Source organism: Drosophila teissieri, chromosome 3L, assembly GCF_016746235.2.
Source record: "Drosophila teissieri strain GT53w chromosome 3L, Prin_Dtei_1.1, whole genome shotgun sequence".
In the NCBI taxonomy this organism is placed as follows: domain Eukaryota; kingdom Metazoa; phylum Arthropoda; class Insecta; order Diptera; family Drosophilidae; genus Drosophila; species Drosophila teissieri.
In genome coordinates, this window is record NC_053031.1 from 1873702 (window position 1) to 1889449 (window position 15748).

At 44.7% G+C, this 15748-nt stretch overlaps 3 protein-coding genes across 7 annotated transcripts; 1 reads left to right on the forward strand and 2 right to left on the reverse strand.

Moving 5' to 3' along the window:
- Positions 1-76: 76 nt before the first annotated feature.
- On the reverse strand, positions 77-6876 carry LOC122616247 (carbohydrate sulfotransferase 11). 5 transcript variants are annotated; one of them, XM_043791635.1, is made up of 9 exons: positions 6847-6876; positions 5027-5476; positions 2013-2225; positions 1554-1701; positions 1421-1487; positions 1147-1291; positions 916-1071; positions 474-811; positions 77-311 (listed from the first exon to the last, which is right to left on the reverse strand). In XM_043791635.1, the coding sequence occupies exons 2-9, from the start codon at positions 5168-5170 to the stop codon at positions 218-220; spliced, it is 1305 nt and encodes a 434-aa protein (XP_043647570.1). In that variant the 5' UTR covers positions 5171-5476; positions 6847-6876; the 3' UTR covers positions 77-217. The 5 variants fall into 5 exon arrangements, with proteins under 5 accessions (XP_043647570.1, XP_043647571.1, XP_043647574.1 ...); XM_043791636.1 differs by having other exon boundaries at positions 5027-5467; positions 6847-6874; XM_043791639.1 differs by lacking the exon at positions 6847-6876 and having other exon boundaries at positions 2013-2207; positions 5027-5593.
- An 872-nt stretch (positions 6877-7748) lies between these two features.
- On the reverse strand, positions 7749-8775 carry LOC122617299 (adenine phosphoribosyltransferase). Its single transcript, XM_043793102.1, has 3 exons — positions 8552-8775; positions 8184-8421; positions 7749-8109 (listed from the first exon to the last, which is right to left on the reverse strand). Exons 1-3 carry the CDS (start codon positions 8644-8646, stop codon positions 7894-7896), a joined length of 549 nt encoding a protein of 182 aa, XP_043649037.1. The 5' UTR covers positions 8647-8775; the 3' UTR covers positions 7749-7893.
- A 749-nt stretch (positions 8776-9524) lies between these two features.
- LOC122616368 (LHFPL tetraspan subfamily member 3 protein) lies at positions 9525-15379 on the forward strand. The gene is made up of 6 exons (XM_043791803.1): positions 9525-9729; positions 13667-13841; positions 13911-14044; positions 14231-14357; positions 14521-14763; positions 14825-15379. Exons 2-6 carry the CDS (start codon positions 13700-13702, stop codon positions 14974-14976), a joined length of 798 nt encoding a protein of 265 aa, XP_043647738.1. The 5' UTR covers positions 9525-9729; positions 13667-13699; the 3' UTR covers positions 14977-15379.
- The last annotated feature ends 369 nt before the right edge of the window (positions 15380-15748 follow it).

The window sequence follows — 15748 nt, forward strand, 5'->3', positions numbered from 1 at the left end:
GAAGTGTTTATAGTTAATACGAACTGTTCCTCTCACAAAAATGAATTGTTCCAATAAATGAAAGACTTCGGCACTGTTTCGTTTAAATATAGCTAAGTTTATTATTGTTTTCTTCAGTATTATCAACATTTGCAATTACGTACTGTGACGGCTAATATGTGAGTTCGTTGAACTTGATTCATTGGTTTTTAGCAAAGTCTAAGAATTCAGAGCTAGTTTAATTCTTTGTGCCCGCCGGACTCTCGGCCTCATCCGGCCGGGCAACCTGCAGATACTCCTGGATATCGTAGTCGAACAGCTCAAAGTCGTATCTGTGGGGAAATATTTGAACTTGTTAGGATGCACTCATCATAGGATGGAACAATCATTCAGAAAGGTGTCCAAGCGTATGCATCAAAGTTGGAAGTGCCAAATGTATTTTCCTCTGCATCCTCTTGGGCGCCATTCTAAATTCGTTTCAATGGATGACCCACTTGTAATACTCGTAGAGCTCCAGCATTTCCTGGCGCGTCAGCTGCCCGTAGAACTGCTGCTGGAGCTCGTGCGTCTTGCGGCCCTTGCCCATGTTGCGCCACACGGGCGCTATCACCCGCTTGAGGCCAGTCTTTTCGATTAGATATAATTGATCCTCCGCCAGCGACTCGAACTTCAGTATCATGTCGAACCGGATGAGGCAGGGTGTGCAGAAGGAGGTGGCCGCCACGAAGTGCATGTCGATGAAGCTGCCGCGCTTCACCTGGTCGAGCAGCCAGTGCACGAATTCCGGGAACGACGGGAACTTTGTGTTGGCCGCTCGGGCAGCCAGCGAGGGCTATGGGTAGATAAGGTAAGATATAAGAATAATGTCAGTGTATCATTGCGTATACTTGATATCAAGTATACGCAGTGGGTTACAATCGGCTACAAAGGGCTTACCTTCTTGCGGTAGTTGCGCACAATGCTGCGACCCAACTTATCGTGGAAGGAGTAGGGCAGGGCGAACACCATCTTGTCCCGATAGGCACTCAACAGCCGCTCGAAGGGATCGCGTGCGATGATAAAGGTCAGCGAGTAGTTCTGCGCCTCACGCAGCTGTCGCCCGAAATAGAATGAGTTAAATTAAACGTAAGTTTGAGGGGCAGGAGTAAGCATTCCTTTGAGACGCACCTCGTCGAGGGTCACCCTGGGATAGCGCTCCCTGGCCAGATTGAGGAGAATCTTCTTGGTTTTGCGCAGATAGCTGGGTGAGTAGCCGGCCAGGACGTTGAAGTTGAACATCCAGGACGAGGAGGCAGCCTTAAAGACATTGCACCTGCACGGAAAATAAATAGTAAATTGAGCCTTATAACTATCTGTGCTTTTATCTATAAGAACGTATTTGCTAAATCCGAATTCCGCACTAAAATGGAACCGTTGAAGAGTGAATAAAGTTCACACGCACCAGATAATGTGATACTTTTTGTTGACCAAAAATTCCCACGTGTTCGGCGTGTGCCACGCGTCGTGACCTGTAAGTAAAACAAAACCGATCAGACCCAAATCCACTGGCTGAAAGGCCAAAGGGAAGGACCCACCCAGGACATCCAGGCCGTAGGCGGAGCACTTGTCCTTCAGCCGCTCCCTGCGCTGGTCCATCCGCTGCTCCACCTGGAGCATTTCCTGTGGCGTGAGTGTCTGCACGGCATACTCGGGGATGAGGGGCAGGAGTGTCTGGTTGCTGTCCTGTTTGGAGGGCAAATATGCGAAAGGTGAGCCACAGTGCGTCCAGGATGGGTTTCTCGACGGGAATGGGGGTACAGAATGGGGGTGGGGTGCCCAAATGCCTGCCAATGCGACTCGCTAATGCGCAATCAATTTGGCTATCTGAATTTTATTTAGCCGCTCTGTTTACATCATTAATTATACGAGCCTGTGACTTGAAGTGTTTGTTGTGTGTGGTGGGTGTGTGTGTGGTGGGTGTGTGTGTGGCAGTGTGTCTGTGATGTGTGTGCTTGTTACATGGTGTATGGTGTTTGTGTGGGTTACATATTTACTTTATCAACATAGCGCCACTTGTTCTTGGTCTTGCCCGTTGCCACGACGGTCAGGTCCTTGTTCTTGTTCTTGTTCAGCAGCAGCACCGGATACCGGACCACCGGATACGGAAACTGGCCATGCTGCTGCGGTGGCTGCTGCTGCTGCTGCTCCTGCGGCTGCTGCTGTTGCTGCTGCGGCTGCTGCGGCGATTGCTGCTGCACATTAAAGGCCTAGAAAATCAGTTGCAGTTGCGTTTGTGGATAAGGATTTGGGCTGGTCTGGGTGTTCGCTATTTGGGTTAAGAGGCAGGCGGGGATGGCGTGGCGTATGCGCAATGTACAAGCATTCGGTCTAGGTCCAAGGTCGCCGCCCCCACGAGCACTACTCATTCCACATTCCACATTTTACATTTCACATTTCACATGCCGAGTGAATCTCAATCTCAATCCCAATTAAAAGCCCCAGACGCCAGTGTCAACTGTCATCTGGAAAATGGCCACATGAATCAAGTGGCTGCGGCTACTCTGCGGATAAGTTGGCGTCATCGTGGCAAGCACTTTGCATTTGACTCGCGTATCCACTTTGCCATACCGCCCCATGTGACACACTATATATGTGGCCTGTACACCCTTCGAAGGGGCGGGGACTTCCACTTAGGGATTGGGCGGAAAAACTCACTGGTACATGAACGTCGGGCTCAGATAAGATTGATTAATGGTCGTGACTGGGCACTGGGCCTGAATAATGAATGTGATACTTCAGCAAAAATGTTTGGGCTCTTTTGATGACTTGTCTAAACATTTAGATGCTTTCTCCCTAATTGATTTGCGCCATTTTCATTTCGATTAATATATGTATTAATTGTGCAACAGATTCTTCATTTATATACATATTAAAAAAGAATCTTCAAGTGATAATTGAGGGGGAACTAGTCTGTTAACTTGTGAGGTTTCATTAAAGTATCTCATTAAATACCCGTATTATTTTGGCGAGTTAAACAATAGCAAGAGCATTTAATTTTCAACTTGTTCAGTGGAAACCGACTTAAGTGGCGCTAGAAGTAGCGAAATGGTATGCAACTGCGGAAATGGGAATGTTTGGATTGTAGCCTCTATTAGAGTGGACCAAATGCTCGCAGGGGCTTCCCCATCTGCTTCTAGAGTGGATATACGAGGGTGTTTGCGATTCGCTGTGCTTAATTATGCGTGTGTGCCGTCCGAGAAAAAACTACAACAGTTTTGCTGGAAAACAACGCGGCGTATGCGTGTCTTAATGTGCTTTTGCTTTTTGGGTACGAATAAGCATGTGTCATTTGGGTAATGCTATGCAAATTAGCAGTGGGCAAGCGCATATTGATTGCGGTGCCAGCCACCCGTGAATCGATATCCTCCGGCCCCCAGTTGATGACTTTTTCATGATGCCACACGCAATTAAGTGTAATTTGTGCGAAAGTTTTCCTTTTTCGCAAGCCATTTGGCCAAGGCCGATGGACGATGGGCGTTGGACGATGGGCGTTAGACGATGGGCGCCCAAGAGTCTCTGGCGACCATGCAACAAAGTTTGCCACACTCACAAAACTTGAAAAGAACTGTTGCCAAAGATTAAGTGCACATATTGATATTATTTGGGCTTACAGTCGCCAGATGTACGTTAAACTTCTGAATTTAATCCCTTTTAATCTGCTTTCTTAAGAAGGAAGAACGTGTAGAAAAGTATGATACGCCTTTGGCATTTATCCTTTGCTTTTATAGCTTATACGTAAAATGTTGCATACTTCAAGGCACAATCTAATTTCCTTTGAAATTCCTTACAGTCGATATCACATATTAAGTTATTAATCTGCCTATTGCTTATGAGATGCATTTGTGTGGTGCACTTTGTTAACTTTACTTTGTAATTTCTCTTTGTGTAAGCGGCTTAGGCTACGCCAAAGGGTTGCGCGGGCCAAAAGGGGCGTGGCCAGTGGGCGGTCGGCCAGCTTATGTGATTATAAGCCAAGAACGCTTTCCGTCCGTCCACGTCCGCGTTCGAGTATGTGTGACTGTGTGTGAGTGTGTGCCTATGGGGCGTCGGAATATTCCGTCTTTGTATGGCATTTGCTCAATTTCAAGCACAAATGGGCGATAAAGCCGGCCAAAGCCCGCCGCTAATTTCGAATTAATTTGCACCCAATCAAGCGCACACATAATGCTCAGAAAGCCAGTTCAAATACAGCCAAATGCAGTCCAGTTTCGGGTTCCCCGGTGAGAATTGGGAATTGAGAATCGAGGCGCTAAACGTGCAGCTCGCAAGTGCGAGAAGCGAAACAAAGGAATATGCTAAAATCACTAAGCAACTTGGATAAATAAATAGCAGCTAGATGGGTTGCGATGAGATGGGATGCCTTCGATCGCGGCCATTTATCGTGTGTATTTATGGCGATCGCTGCTAATTTGCGTGTAACATTTTGTGCTCGACTCTGGCCAAACGCCCTTCACACCCGATTGTTTATTGAATTAGATGATTGCCCAGATTGCCAGCTGATTAGTTTGTTGATTCGGTGCGCATTAAATGGCAATTCATATTAATTGGTTTTTTCTGTTCGTTTCTGGTTCTTTTAGCCACCTCCTCCGATGGCCTGAAACAGAAAAACTGAGTCAGGCAATCGATGGCCTGCACTGTGTTTGTTGTCAGGCGATGAGGGGCGGGGAGGGGGCGTGGCGCGGGGGTTGGGGCGGCAACTACAAGCGAGTGTATCTACAGGCAGGTGCACTGAGAGAAATTAATGGTGTTTACTAAATGCATAGATTTTACTTGTCTGAAAAGTTATCATCATAGGTAGTAACGAATTCAAAGTAGTTTCGTTTTCTATTCTAAGTATAAATATATTTCTCTCAGTGCACTGGTATAAGCGCTTTGTGCAGCAGATGTTTGCCGGGCACTCAAAGGGCTACGAATGGCACCCTGCACCCACTGCCACAGCCCACTGCCACAGCCAGTGGCACTTCGGCATTGTGGCACTGTGGCACCGTGGCACTTCGCCTCCACTCACCTCGAATCCTCGGATCTTCTGCAGCTGCTCGTTCCACACCAGGTAGGCCAGGGAGAGGGGCAGGAGCAGCAGGGACACGGCCGTGAAGATGAGCAAATAGCGCCGGATGGCGCGACAGTTTGCCAGGCTCTTGCTCAATTTCATTTAAACTCCGCCGATATAGCTGCATAGGAACTCTGGTGCGGATTCTCCCCTGCGGCTCCCGTTTGGCTGCCGACTCGGTGGATTCCAAGTGGTTCCAGGTTCTGGGTTCCAGGTGCTGGGCTTTGGGTTCGATTCGGTTCGGCTCGGATCGGATCGGTTATGGATTGGCTATTGATAGTCGTGGGACATTTCCTGCTGCTACGCGGCCGCAAAGTTTGCCTGCAGTTGGCGACAGATTTTGTAAGTTCTCATCGCTGTCGACGGCGTGCTGGCTAAATTTAGTTTCAGTTTGCTGTGCTAAATGTTCTTAGCCGAAAAAGCGGCGGGGCACAGCAACCAAACATGAAAGAAAAAAACAGAAGAAAAGAGCGGAAACCAAAAATATATATTGAATGAGCTGTGCGGATGGCAGTATTTGCTTTATGGCCGAGTGGCTTTCGACCGGAATGGTGTCACTGCAGTTGGCCGATTATTTCGGGCCAACAATTGATTCGCTTACGCTTTTGTTCAGTTATGCTTTATGCTTTTCGATTGCGGGGGTGTGCTTTTGGAGCTTCCTACATTTTTGGCTGCAAGTCAGGGAAGGAAGTCGTTTATTGATTTTCTGCTCACTTCAAAACTCCACTGCAACTGGCGCTTGGAGTTTGTGGGAAAAACACCCCTACATAAATTACTCGACTCTTCCTTTTGTCTGCTTGCTAACTCTGCTCACATTCTGTTGTCTTTTCGCCATTGTTATCACTCATTTTCATTTTCTGCCTATTAGGAAATGCTCAGTCTGCCATTTTTTAGGCAACAAGAGTATTTATTTTTAAGGTTGCAAGCTGTTGACTTTCTTTGTTATTTGTGTTTGTTATTGATTTTCTTCTCACTTCAAACTCCTTTCTGCAGGCCTCACAAAGCAAATAAAAAGAGCACCCTCATTTTTGTCTGTTTATGTTTGTAAAGCCGTGCCTGTTTATTTTCATTTTGGCCAGCTTTTACTTTGCTTTGCGTTCTCCGTTTATTTGGTTTTCACGCCATTTTCGCTGACCTTAAACTTCTTATAAATAGTCACATTCTACATATTCAAAAGTTTGTTCTTTTATTAATAAACTTGTAAGTTTATTTGATTATCACCATATAACACTTGAATCTATAAATATAGTCCATGCTTTATGTTGCTATGCTACAATTTTCACTAAATTAAGAAAATCACTTCCAGCTTGTAGGCTTTGTGCCTCTAACTTTTGTATTCAGAGCTATGCGTCAGTTGGGATTTTATTGCACTTTGGGTCATCGAGTTAATTGTTTGGCACCGTGCACGTAATTGTTTCTTAATAATTTTATACACACTCAAGCACAGAGCAAACTTGGCAAACAAATGCTAAATGCGGGGCGTAAGAGGCGTATACGTAACGTGCTGTCAATTGCCGTGCTTTCTGTGCCCTCTCTCTGCCCTTCCGCTCTCTCCTCTTCCACTCTCTTTTCACAACAATAAACAACAACAAACACGCGGATTGCGGGATGAGGGCAACTTTTTAGTTGTTGTTGTTAGTCAATTGTTTGCCAATTAAAGAAAAGCGCGCAATCAATATCAATTCGTCAGGCCTGCTTGGATGATTTTCTTTTTATTTATTTCTTTTCTTTTTTTGTGAATAGAGGGGGTGTGTGGATAAACAGCAGCAAACACCAACCGTTAGCGTCATCACCGCACAACGCACATTTCACGAGTGAAATCAAAATCAAATGCGAAATGAGCACAGGCTGAAAGCAGCGACGTCGGCAGCGCAGCCGCTGCGCAGTTTCGCTTTTCGCCAGTCTCCATTCTCTCTTCCTTTGGACTCTCCGTGTGCCATTCCTCAGCTCCTTGATTCCTTGATTCTTCCTTGCGCGCTCTGTTTGTTGCTATTTTTCGGGTGGCTTTGCGAAGGGGGGTGGTAGGTGGTTGGATTTGTTTATCGTCGTGCGGGGGGGCGGGGGCGGAAGTTCCTCGAATTCTGGGTTAACGCAGCACAACAATTTTTGTTTATCGCTGAGCAAAGGCGCCGGTAACGGTAAACGGGAGAGCAACGAAAGCGGAGAAGGTGCCATGAGAGAAGAGAGAGTGCGCAGTGAGAGTAAAGCGTTTTTTAGAAAATATAATTGAAATCATTTTTAATCCCTTTAAAATGTAACTACCAATTTTACGGTTTCTGTTAAATTATGGTTTCTTAAATCTCAATCCCTTAAATTTGTTGCCTTAAACACATATGAAATGTTTTAAAGCATTCTTTTTGGGATTTAAAAAAATTAAAGAGCAATCAATGTAAAAAATGAATAAATAAATAAAAACTTTAACTGGTAAATTTTGTTATTTTGCATTTTATTTCTTTTAAAAGCATATATTTTGTAAGCCATATGACCAAAACTTAAAGTAGGCTATCTAATTTATGTTTCAAAACTATCCAAAAATAGTTTTCGATATGTAAATTTCGTTATTTATCTTCGCTCTTATTCAAAATGTTGTTTCACATACCTATTTTTATATTTTTATTTGAAATAACATTATTGCTACGAAAACTAGCCAGTTGACAAGTTCCATTGAGAGATTATACGGTTCTGTTATCAATGCCAAATATATTTCGTTATAAAAATAAGCCTCTGCTTCAAAAACTACTGACATTTCAAAGTTTTCATAAAAATTCGCTACTTGAATAGGTAAATGCAAGTGTGGAAGGCCTTCGTTACAATTCGATTAGCTCTCAGTACTTGATGAGGGAATGCACTTTTCCATCCAGCCTCTTGCGACCCTCCAGTCCAACTAGTTCCATGACCACCAGGCTCTCCACGACAACGCCGCCCACCTTGCGGATGAGTTCGTTGGCGGCCACCAGGGAACCACCTGTGGCTAGTAGATCATCTACGACAACGACCTTTTGGCCCGGCTTAATGGCGGATTTCTGCAGCTCAAAGGTGTCCTAAGGGGTTTAATTTCAAAGCATGAACGTCTGTGTGCTTGTGAATAGTAAGCAATATATTAGGGAGTACTCACACTACCGTACTCCAGTTTATACTCCACGGAAACCACTTCTCCTGCCAGCTTGCCCTTCTTGCGAATCGGAGCACATCCCAGACCCAACTCGGTGGCAATGAGCAGATTGAAGAGGAAGCCCCGCGAGTCCAGTCCCACGATGATCTCCGCCTCGGGAGCACTTTCCCGGATGTGGTCCACCAGCAAGTCCCGCAAGTACACACAGGCCTTCGGATCCGTGAGCGCTCCAAAAATGTCGCTGATGTTTTACATGAAAACAGTGTGCTCTACACATTAACAACCTGATAAGGTACCATTTGTTTGCCCATAATCACCATTGCAGCACCATCAGTGCCCCAATCAGATAACCTCGTGCGACGATAACTCACCGGAACAGAATGCCCTCCTTTGGGAAGTCCGGATACTCGCCAATCTTGCTCTTTACATAGTCTAGCTTGTCTGCCGCGCTGATTGAGGGGCTCATCTTTCTACTTTTTAGATAGTTTTGTTTATTAACTAGCTTATAAGGGACTTTTTACATGGGTTCTCTGATTTCAGCGCTACGTGAGTGCGTGCCCAACTGCGGATTGTTCCGGGGAACAGCTGATAAGTCAGCTGTTTTCGGGGGAGGTGGTTGCTATGGATGGGAGATTCTCCACCCGATAAGTCATCGTGTTGAGTTCGCTGCGCGGTCGATTTGAAATTGAGGTGGATAAGCAAATGTGGGGAATTGCATATAATATTTTAGAATAAGTAACTATATAGTAGTCAGTTGTGCGATATTCTACTATGTAAAGCAAGTTATATTTGATAATTAATATAACATATACGTTTTGATTTGTTTAACCTTAACCACTTTTCTATCTTTGATAAATTTGCGTATTTTCTGTGTATTTTAACCTTTATCTCACCGTTCTAATCTTTCGCACATGCTGACCAGCTATTTGGAAACCAAACATTTGGTTTGACATTTGCTTGCACAAAGAAAGCAGTTCAAGGAATTCGGCAAACATCCTGCAGGTAGTCATGTGCGATTGAGAAACCTCCCCCGACTTTTCTCTGCTTCACTGGGTTTTTCTCTAGATCTCGATGCTATCTGAATGATAAGTGGAGAAATCTCAGCAATTCTGCGAGGGAAAGACAGCATTGCAGCACTGTTTATCGAGCTAAATGATTGAAAAGAAATGCCAACAATTTTCGCTGCACTTATCAAAGGCGGGCCAAGATCGGGAACTCTCACCTGGACTTCCTCCCTCTCTCTCTCTCTCTCCCTCTGTGTCTTGTTCCCTCTTTCTCTCTGTCTCGCACTTACACAGGTGCGCAAGTGAATGTGAGTATCTGTGTGTCTGTATCTTTGACTCCCAATGCCAAGAAAGATTCAGTTCGTTTCTCAGCGCCGAACGCGACGGTTCAGTTTTGGTGGTTTCTTCCGAAGAAGCGGATCGAATTCGAATTCTCTGCCCGCGATTTTTAATAATTAATGCAAACTCGCGAACAATAGTAGTAAATTTAAATAACAACAATAGTCCGGAGGAACGGCTAAAACCGAAACCAGTTCTCGATCAACGTAAGCTGCGAAATAACGCATGGAAAAGCAAGAGTTTGCAAATCCTCACATTAAATTCGATCTTAACGGCCAAAGTAAATGTCAGCCGACAAAACTGCGCCCCGTTTTTGCCATTTTAAAAGTCGGAAAACGACTCTAATGCCAGCCATAAACCACAACCATACTGCAGTTACTCCAATAACAACTGAAACAACAAAGTTCAAACAACATAAAAACGTGAAAACCTACAAATAATATATATGTATATATAATATCTATGCAACATTAGAGACAACTGCAACAAAATACCATAGTGCAGAAACACATTCACATTCGCACACTTGCACGGGTGCACTTGGAGAAAATAGCCTGAGAAACTTATTACAAAGGGATTATTGCCTTAGGATTGGATTGTAATAATTAATACCTTTGCATAAGCTCAGACTCAAAATTGTTGCGATAATTTATAGAATTTTTTAAAGCTGAATGTAACTCTTTCTCAGTGTACCAGTCACACACACATGCATATCTTGGCAATGTGAAGACGTGCGTACTGAAACTGCAACTGCAACAACAACTGCTGCAACTGCAACTGCAACAACAACTGCTGCAACTGCAACTGCAACAACAACTGCGCGCCCGAGTAACGTGAAAAACCAGAAAGAGGCACAGTTTTTTTGTTTTTCTGCTGGGTTTTGTTTTTATATCTCTTTTTTTTGAGGCAAACGAGCATCTCGCCTGAAACTTCTGCGGCTGCGCAGAGGCGGCCTTCGTGGTGAAGGGCATGGAAATAGGGCGCTCGGAAAACAGCGGGAAAAAAGGGAAATTTATTGCCGAACTTTGGATGATAGATTGTATTACTTCGAGAAGTTATGTTGGCTTGTGTGTGGTTTCTCAGTGTGAAGGTTAAATGGTGCTACAACTGTTTCCAATCAGATCTTAAGTATCCGTGGCACTAAATAGAACCCCTAGCCGCTCCTGACCTTTTCGTGGGCCCAAGCCGAGTGAAGAATCTCGGTGTGAGCTGCGATTATGCATAGACCTCCATTGTGGTTGTTGGGTTGGTGGCTTGGTATGCGCGAATGTTTGCTAACATCCAAATCGTGATCTAATAAAAAACGTAGAAAAACAGAGACACATACCAGAGGCCCACGAGCGAGTGGATGAGTGAGCGGACCAGCTCTGGCTGGGATCGGGTCGTCTTGGAGCGGATTGAAGACTCTTCAAAGGGGCCGTGTGCCGTGGATGCCACCAACTTTCGCAAAAAGTAAATGCTCAAAAAAGCGGGCTTCTCCCAATATGGATGGCAGCTGGAACGGCTGTCAATACATTGAGTAACTGACCGCAAAAAAGTAAAGTTTTGCCGGTTCTCCGGTTCTGCGGGTCTTCAATCCCGTTCCGTTTTGCAGTTCTCCCTGTTGGAGGAGAAAAGAAATCGTCTGGTTGGAATACAATATATGCAGAAGCGATCATCACACCTGGGAACAACACATTGTATAAGGGGGGAACCCGAAACCGAATCCAAGCCGAAGAAATGGGCAAAAGCGAAAAGTTCGAATAAAAACATGGAACAAGAGCCACTTTAAACGCCATTTCCGCATAATTCTGAAATGTAGGAACCAGTTTCGAATGGTGGTGGTGGCTGAAATTTAGCAACTTTTTTGAGAAACCACGAACGTGTTAATCAAGCCACTGGCACCAACGTCTTTAGGTTCCACTTTGTTGGCCAAAACAAACCATAACAAGCTGGTTACATCTACATGTAGCTTCGCTGATCGCCAAGCGGAACAATGAGGGATTTTCCTCCGCTTAGCCGGGGAAAAGCTGAAAATGTGAAAATTAATTACCAGTGTGTGGCCAATTGCCCGGTGTTTTGGCTGTTTGATGGCTTTGCAGAGTCTTTCGGGGCAAGGGAACCCCCATTTCAAAGTCAGAAGCCGCTCCAGACACGGTTTACTCACCCCACGGTCGTCTGGCTGTGCCTAATGTGAAATTTATGTTTATAAAGTAGAAAGTCATCCGCGGCTCAGGGAGATGGATATGGAATGACCAGTGCGGATCGAAGTGGCCGCAAAAGAAAGCCCCTCTCAGTTTGGAGTGCAGTTTTCGCAACTGCAACTGCCACTGCAACTGCATTTTTCTCGGCTCCTCAATTTGGCTGGTGGCCACGTTTAAGGTATTACCATTACCCAACTGACCTTATTTCGTCGCTCATACGATGTGCAGTCCCAGCTAAAAAGTCGCCGTAATTGCTGAGATTGCAACTCACCCGTAGCCGTTGATTTTCAGCTTGTTTTCGAGTATTTATTGCAGTGCACAGGAAACTATACTGTGGTGTGAAACAGATCTTGTTTCATTACTGCCAAGCAGCTTTTCAAATCAGCTGAAACATCACTTTAAAAATGCTAATACTTATATGCATTCTATGACTAATCGTAGTGCCAGCAGATCTTCGATCTCGTTTGCTGTGTGTATTTATGTTTTGGAATGTTTCTCATATATTTCTTGCCGTGCAAGTGAAACTCGTCCAAAATGTTGGAACCGCCGGCCGGTGAGCGGATGTAACCCAAACCCAAGTCGAGCCAAGACTACGAGACCACGCTGATTTTGCCGCGTCATACGAACTGGAGAGCCTTCCAGCCGTCCAGTGGTCACTTTCTTTTTGGTCACGTTCGAATCCGAAAAACCATCAATGCAGTTGGGTTTTACACGCCCAACAAACCAACTGAAAACCAACTGCAAATAACGAATTACCCCATAGAAAAGCACAAAGTGGAGATAAAGGAAGTTATTAGACGTCTGCGGTTTGTCTGTCTGGTCCAGTGCAATTTTCCCGAGACTCGCTTTTCAGGCTCCGCGTACATGAGTCACGGACAAGATTTTCCATCGATTCGATTGGTATGGGCCAAGTTATCACGTTATCACGTGCCGACAGGAAAGTTTTCATTGTGTTACTGGGTTGGTCTCGTCGTAGTATGTTTGTTCTGCTGGCCCGACTCTCTCTTTTGTTGTTAGCATTGTTGTGTTAATCGATTCCACTTTTGCCTTGGACTTCAACTTCAACTTCAACATCCAACTCCCATAATTGAGTCTTATTCTCTTTGTTTGCCATAGCTTTAATTCACCTTAATGAGCCAATCTTGACCAAGTTCCTTTTGTTGTACTTCTCACGGGCACAGACTTACCTTTGTGCTACAGTTTCCTCGGTTTCGAAACCAAAATAAATATGATAAATTAAGCGCCAGCACAAGGCTGGGAAAACTTGTTGGATTGGAGCTGGTATTCAGATGAAAAGCATTTGAAATTAAATTGCATTTTAGGAGCCTATTTTTCGTGTTTCTGAATAATGATTTGACCGAATCGCAAACGAGTTTATTGATCGCCAGCCAGTTTGGGCCATGAATCATGGCTAAAATTAGGCAGTCAAGACACACAGATTTTGCACAATGGCTCTCTCCCTTTGACATAGAATTAGTGGCAGATATGAGGCAATAGTGGAAAGAGTCGTTAGCTTTTGGCCCAAAATAATTGCTGATTTACATAAGCAAAAGCAAAATTGTAGCCCCCGGCCACTTCTCTCTCTCTGTTTTTGCGATTATCATTCGCATTCGAATGTGTTTTGATTGAAGTGAAGGGGAAAACCTCATAAAAAACATGTTTAATGATTTGAAAAATGTTTTCGTGCGGACCCGACACATGCAGATGGATGGAAAGTTATCATTTGATAAAAGACCTCTTGCATCAGAGTTCCCTGACTCAAATAAGCATTACACATCCACGAGGTCATCAAACCGAAAGCTGGCCAATTTAATAAGCTTAAGTAAAGAGGGCCCAAAAACCGATTTATGACCAGCAGAAACGCAATTGTTCAAGCTGCCCTGGTTGCTTTGGTTCCATCTTCCAATTATTACCCAGCAAGTTGGTCGCCAAACACTTATTCACTCCCATCCATTCACAGGCAAACAAAGCAGCATTCCCCACTCTCTAAAAAATGGGAACGAAGATCGAGTACGTGGACACCACGCATCTGTACGCCTCCAAGTACATCCGCAACTCCAAGGCGATCGGCGTGCTGTGGGCCATCTTCACCATCTGCTATGCCATCATCGGCATCGTGGCATTCGTGACACCAGGTGGGCACACTCGGTCTTATTTATTGGAAATAGTTCCGTGACTGATCTGCTTTACGCCTTCCATTGCAGAGTGGATCGGTGATCCGGACAACGATGGAGCTGGTCGCCTGGGTCTTTGGCAGCAGTGCCAGCGGGACGAGATCTTCGACAACTGCCGCCGCCGATGGGAGAGCATCTTTGAAGTGCCCACATTCTCGTTTCAAGTAAGTAATCCAAAGAATTGTGGTCTAGAAATGCAATTTTTACTGATACTGTACTAATGAGGGGATTACCCTCGAAAGTGATTAAATTCTGTGTCACTGAATGCACATATTTCATTGAGTTCTTAGAGGCCTCACCTAAATATGATTACTCTTCAGATACTTTATATTTTTCCTCACTCTCTGCAGTTGGCCACATTCTTCATGTTGGGCGCCATAGCTCTGGCCTTGCTGACCATATTTTTCTTGGTTTGTTTGCTGTTTATGAAGTCAACGCGTGTTTTCCACCTTTGCGGTTGGATGCAAATCATATCAGGTATGTGTGCCGACCTATCTCCCACTCTATCTCATTGGGTTAACTACTAAGCCATATCGAAAACATCACGTTCTCGTGTATACACGGAGTTTTGATGTTTTTCATCTATTGATAGTTGTACGTGTTGTTATCTCTGTTATACATGGCTATTTATTAATTCCAGCTCTTTGCATGATTGTGGCCTGCGCGGCGTTTCCTTTTGGCTGGAATTCGGACGATTTCCGAAAGATCTGTGGCCCGGAAGCGAATCGCTTTGAGCTGGGCTTGTGCGGCATTCGCTGGGCTTATCCACTGGCCATTATCGGTTGCATAGATGGCGTGGTCTTGGCCACTCTGGCGTTTATCTTGGCCACGAGGCACGTGCGCCTGCAGCCAGATCCCATATACCAGAATTCGCTATACAAAGGTGGGTTATGCGATACGGCTTTTACCAGAAAAATATTCTATATGTGACTTACTTTTCGCAGGTGAAATCAACAATGCGTACCTCACTGATGCCATCAGCTTGGCGGGATCGAGGAAATCTAATCCACGCATAACTGGCTTGAACTTGCAGCCCATTTTGCTGGTGGCTCCGCCGAATGAGGACAGCATATCGCAGTTTTCTCGTTATCACTGAGGAAACCATTCAAACAGCCAAGACGCCAACCAACTAAGCTTAGCACGTGCATGAACCAGGGGTGAAACTCAGCTTGAAGTTTTCCATAAATTGTGTGAGCTATATTTTTAACGGATTTTCGCCGCAACCATAAGATGAAACTTCGAAAAGTGTGGTGTGTGTATTTGAGTGTGAAAGTCAGAGAGTGAATGATTTGTATATGCCACTTAGCCCGACTGAATGCCAACTTGTAGTTGTAAGCTTGGATTTTAAACTATTATTTAGCAGTTCGTGTGAATAGCTTGTGCCTAAATGTATGCTTCGAATAAGTTAAAAGTAAATAGAGAGTCCCTAAAGCTCTGCCTGTAAATTATATACCCATTAAACCATAAACAATAAACAATAAACATGTACAAATATTAAACATAAAACCAATGTTTATTTCGACCACAAATAGCAGCCTCAATTATGCCATCATCATCATCATCATCATGGTAATCAAGGTCAGCAACTTCTGGACTAGGCAAAATCAAATTATGACCATCCCACGCATAAAAGCCCATTACGAACAACTTAGCGCCCAATTTGTTTGTCCTTAGTCTGGATTTGGATTCGATTCCCACCCCCCACTCCCCCTTTTCAATAACCATTTGGCACATACTTTTCCAATAAAGTATTTCCAAAGGAATCGGGAGTTACTCCCCCATTCCCTGCGTGGGAGGCAATTGAAATATCCCGGGCAAGAGATCCGTGCCGAGTGCAAGTGGCTCCGGCTCTCCTCCGGCACGTTTTA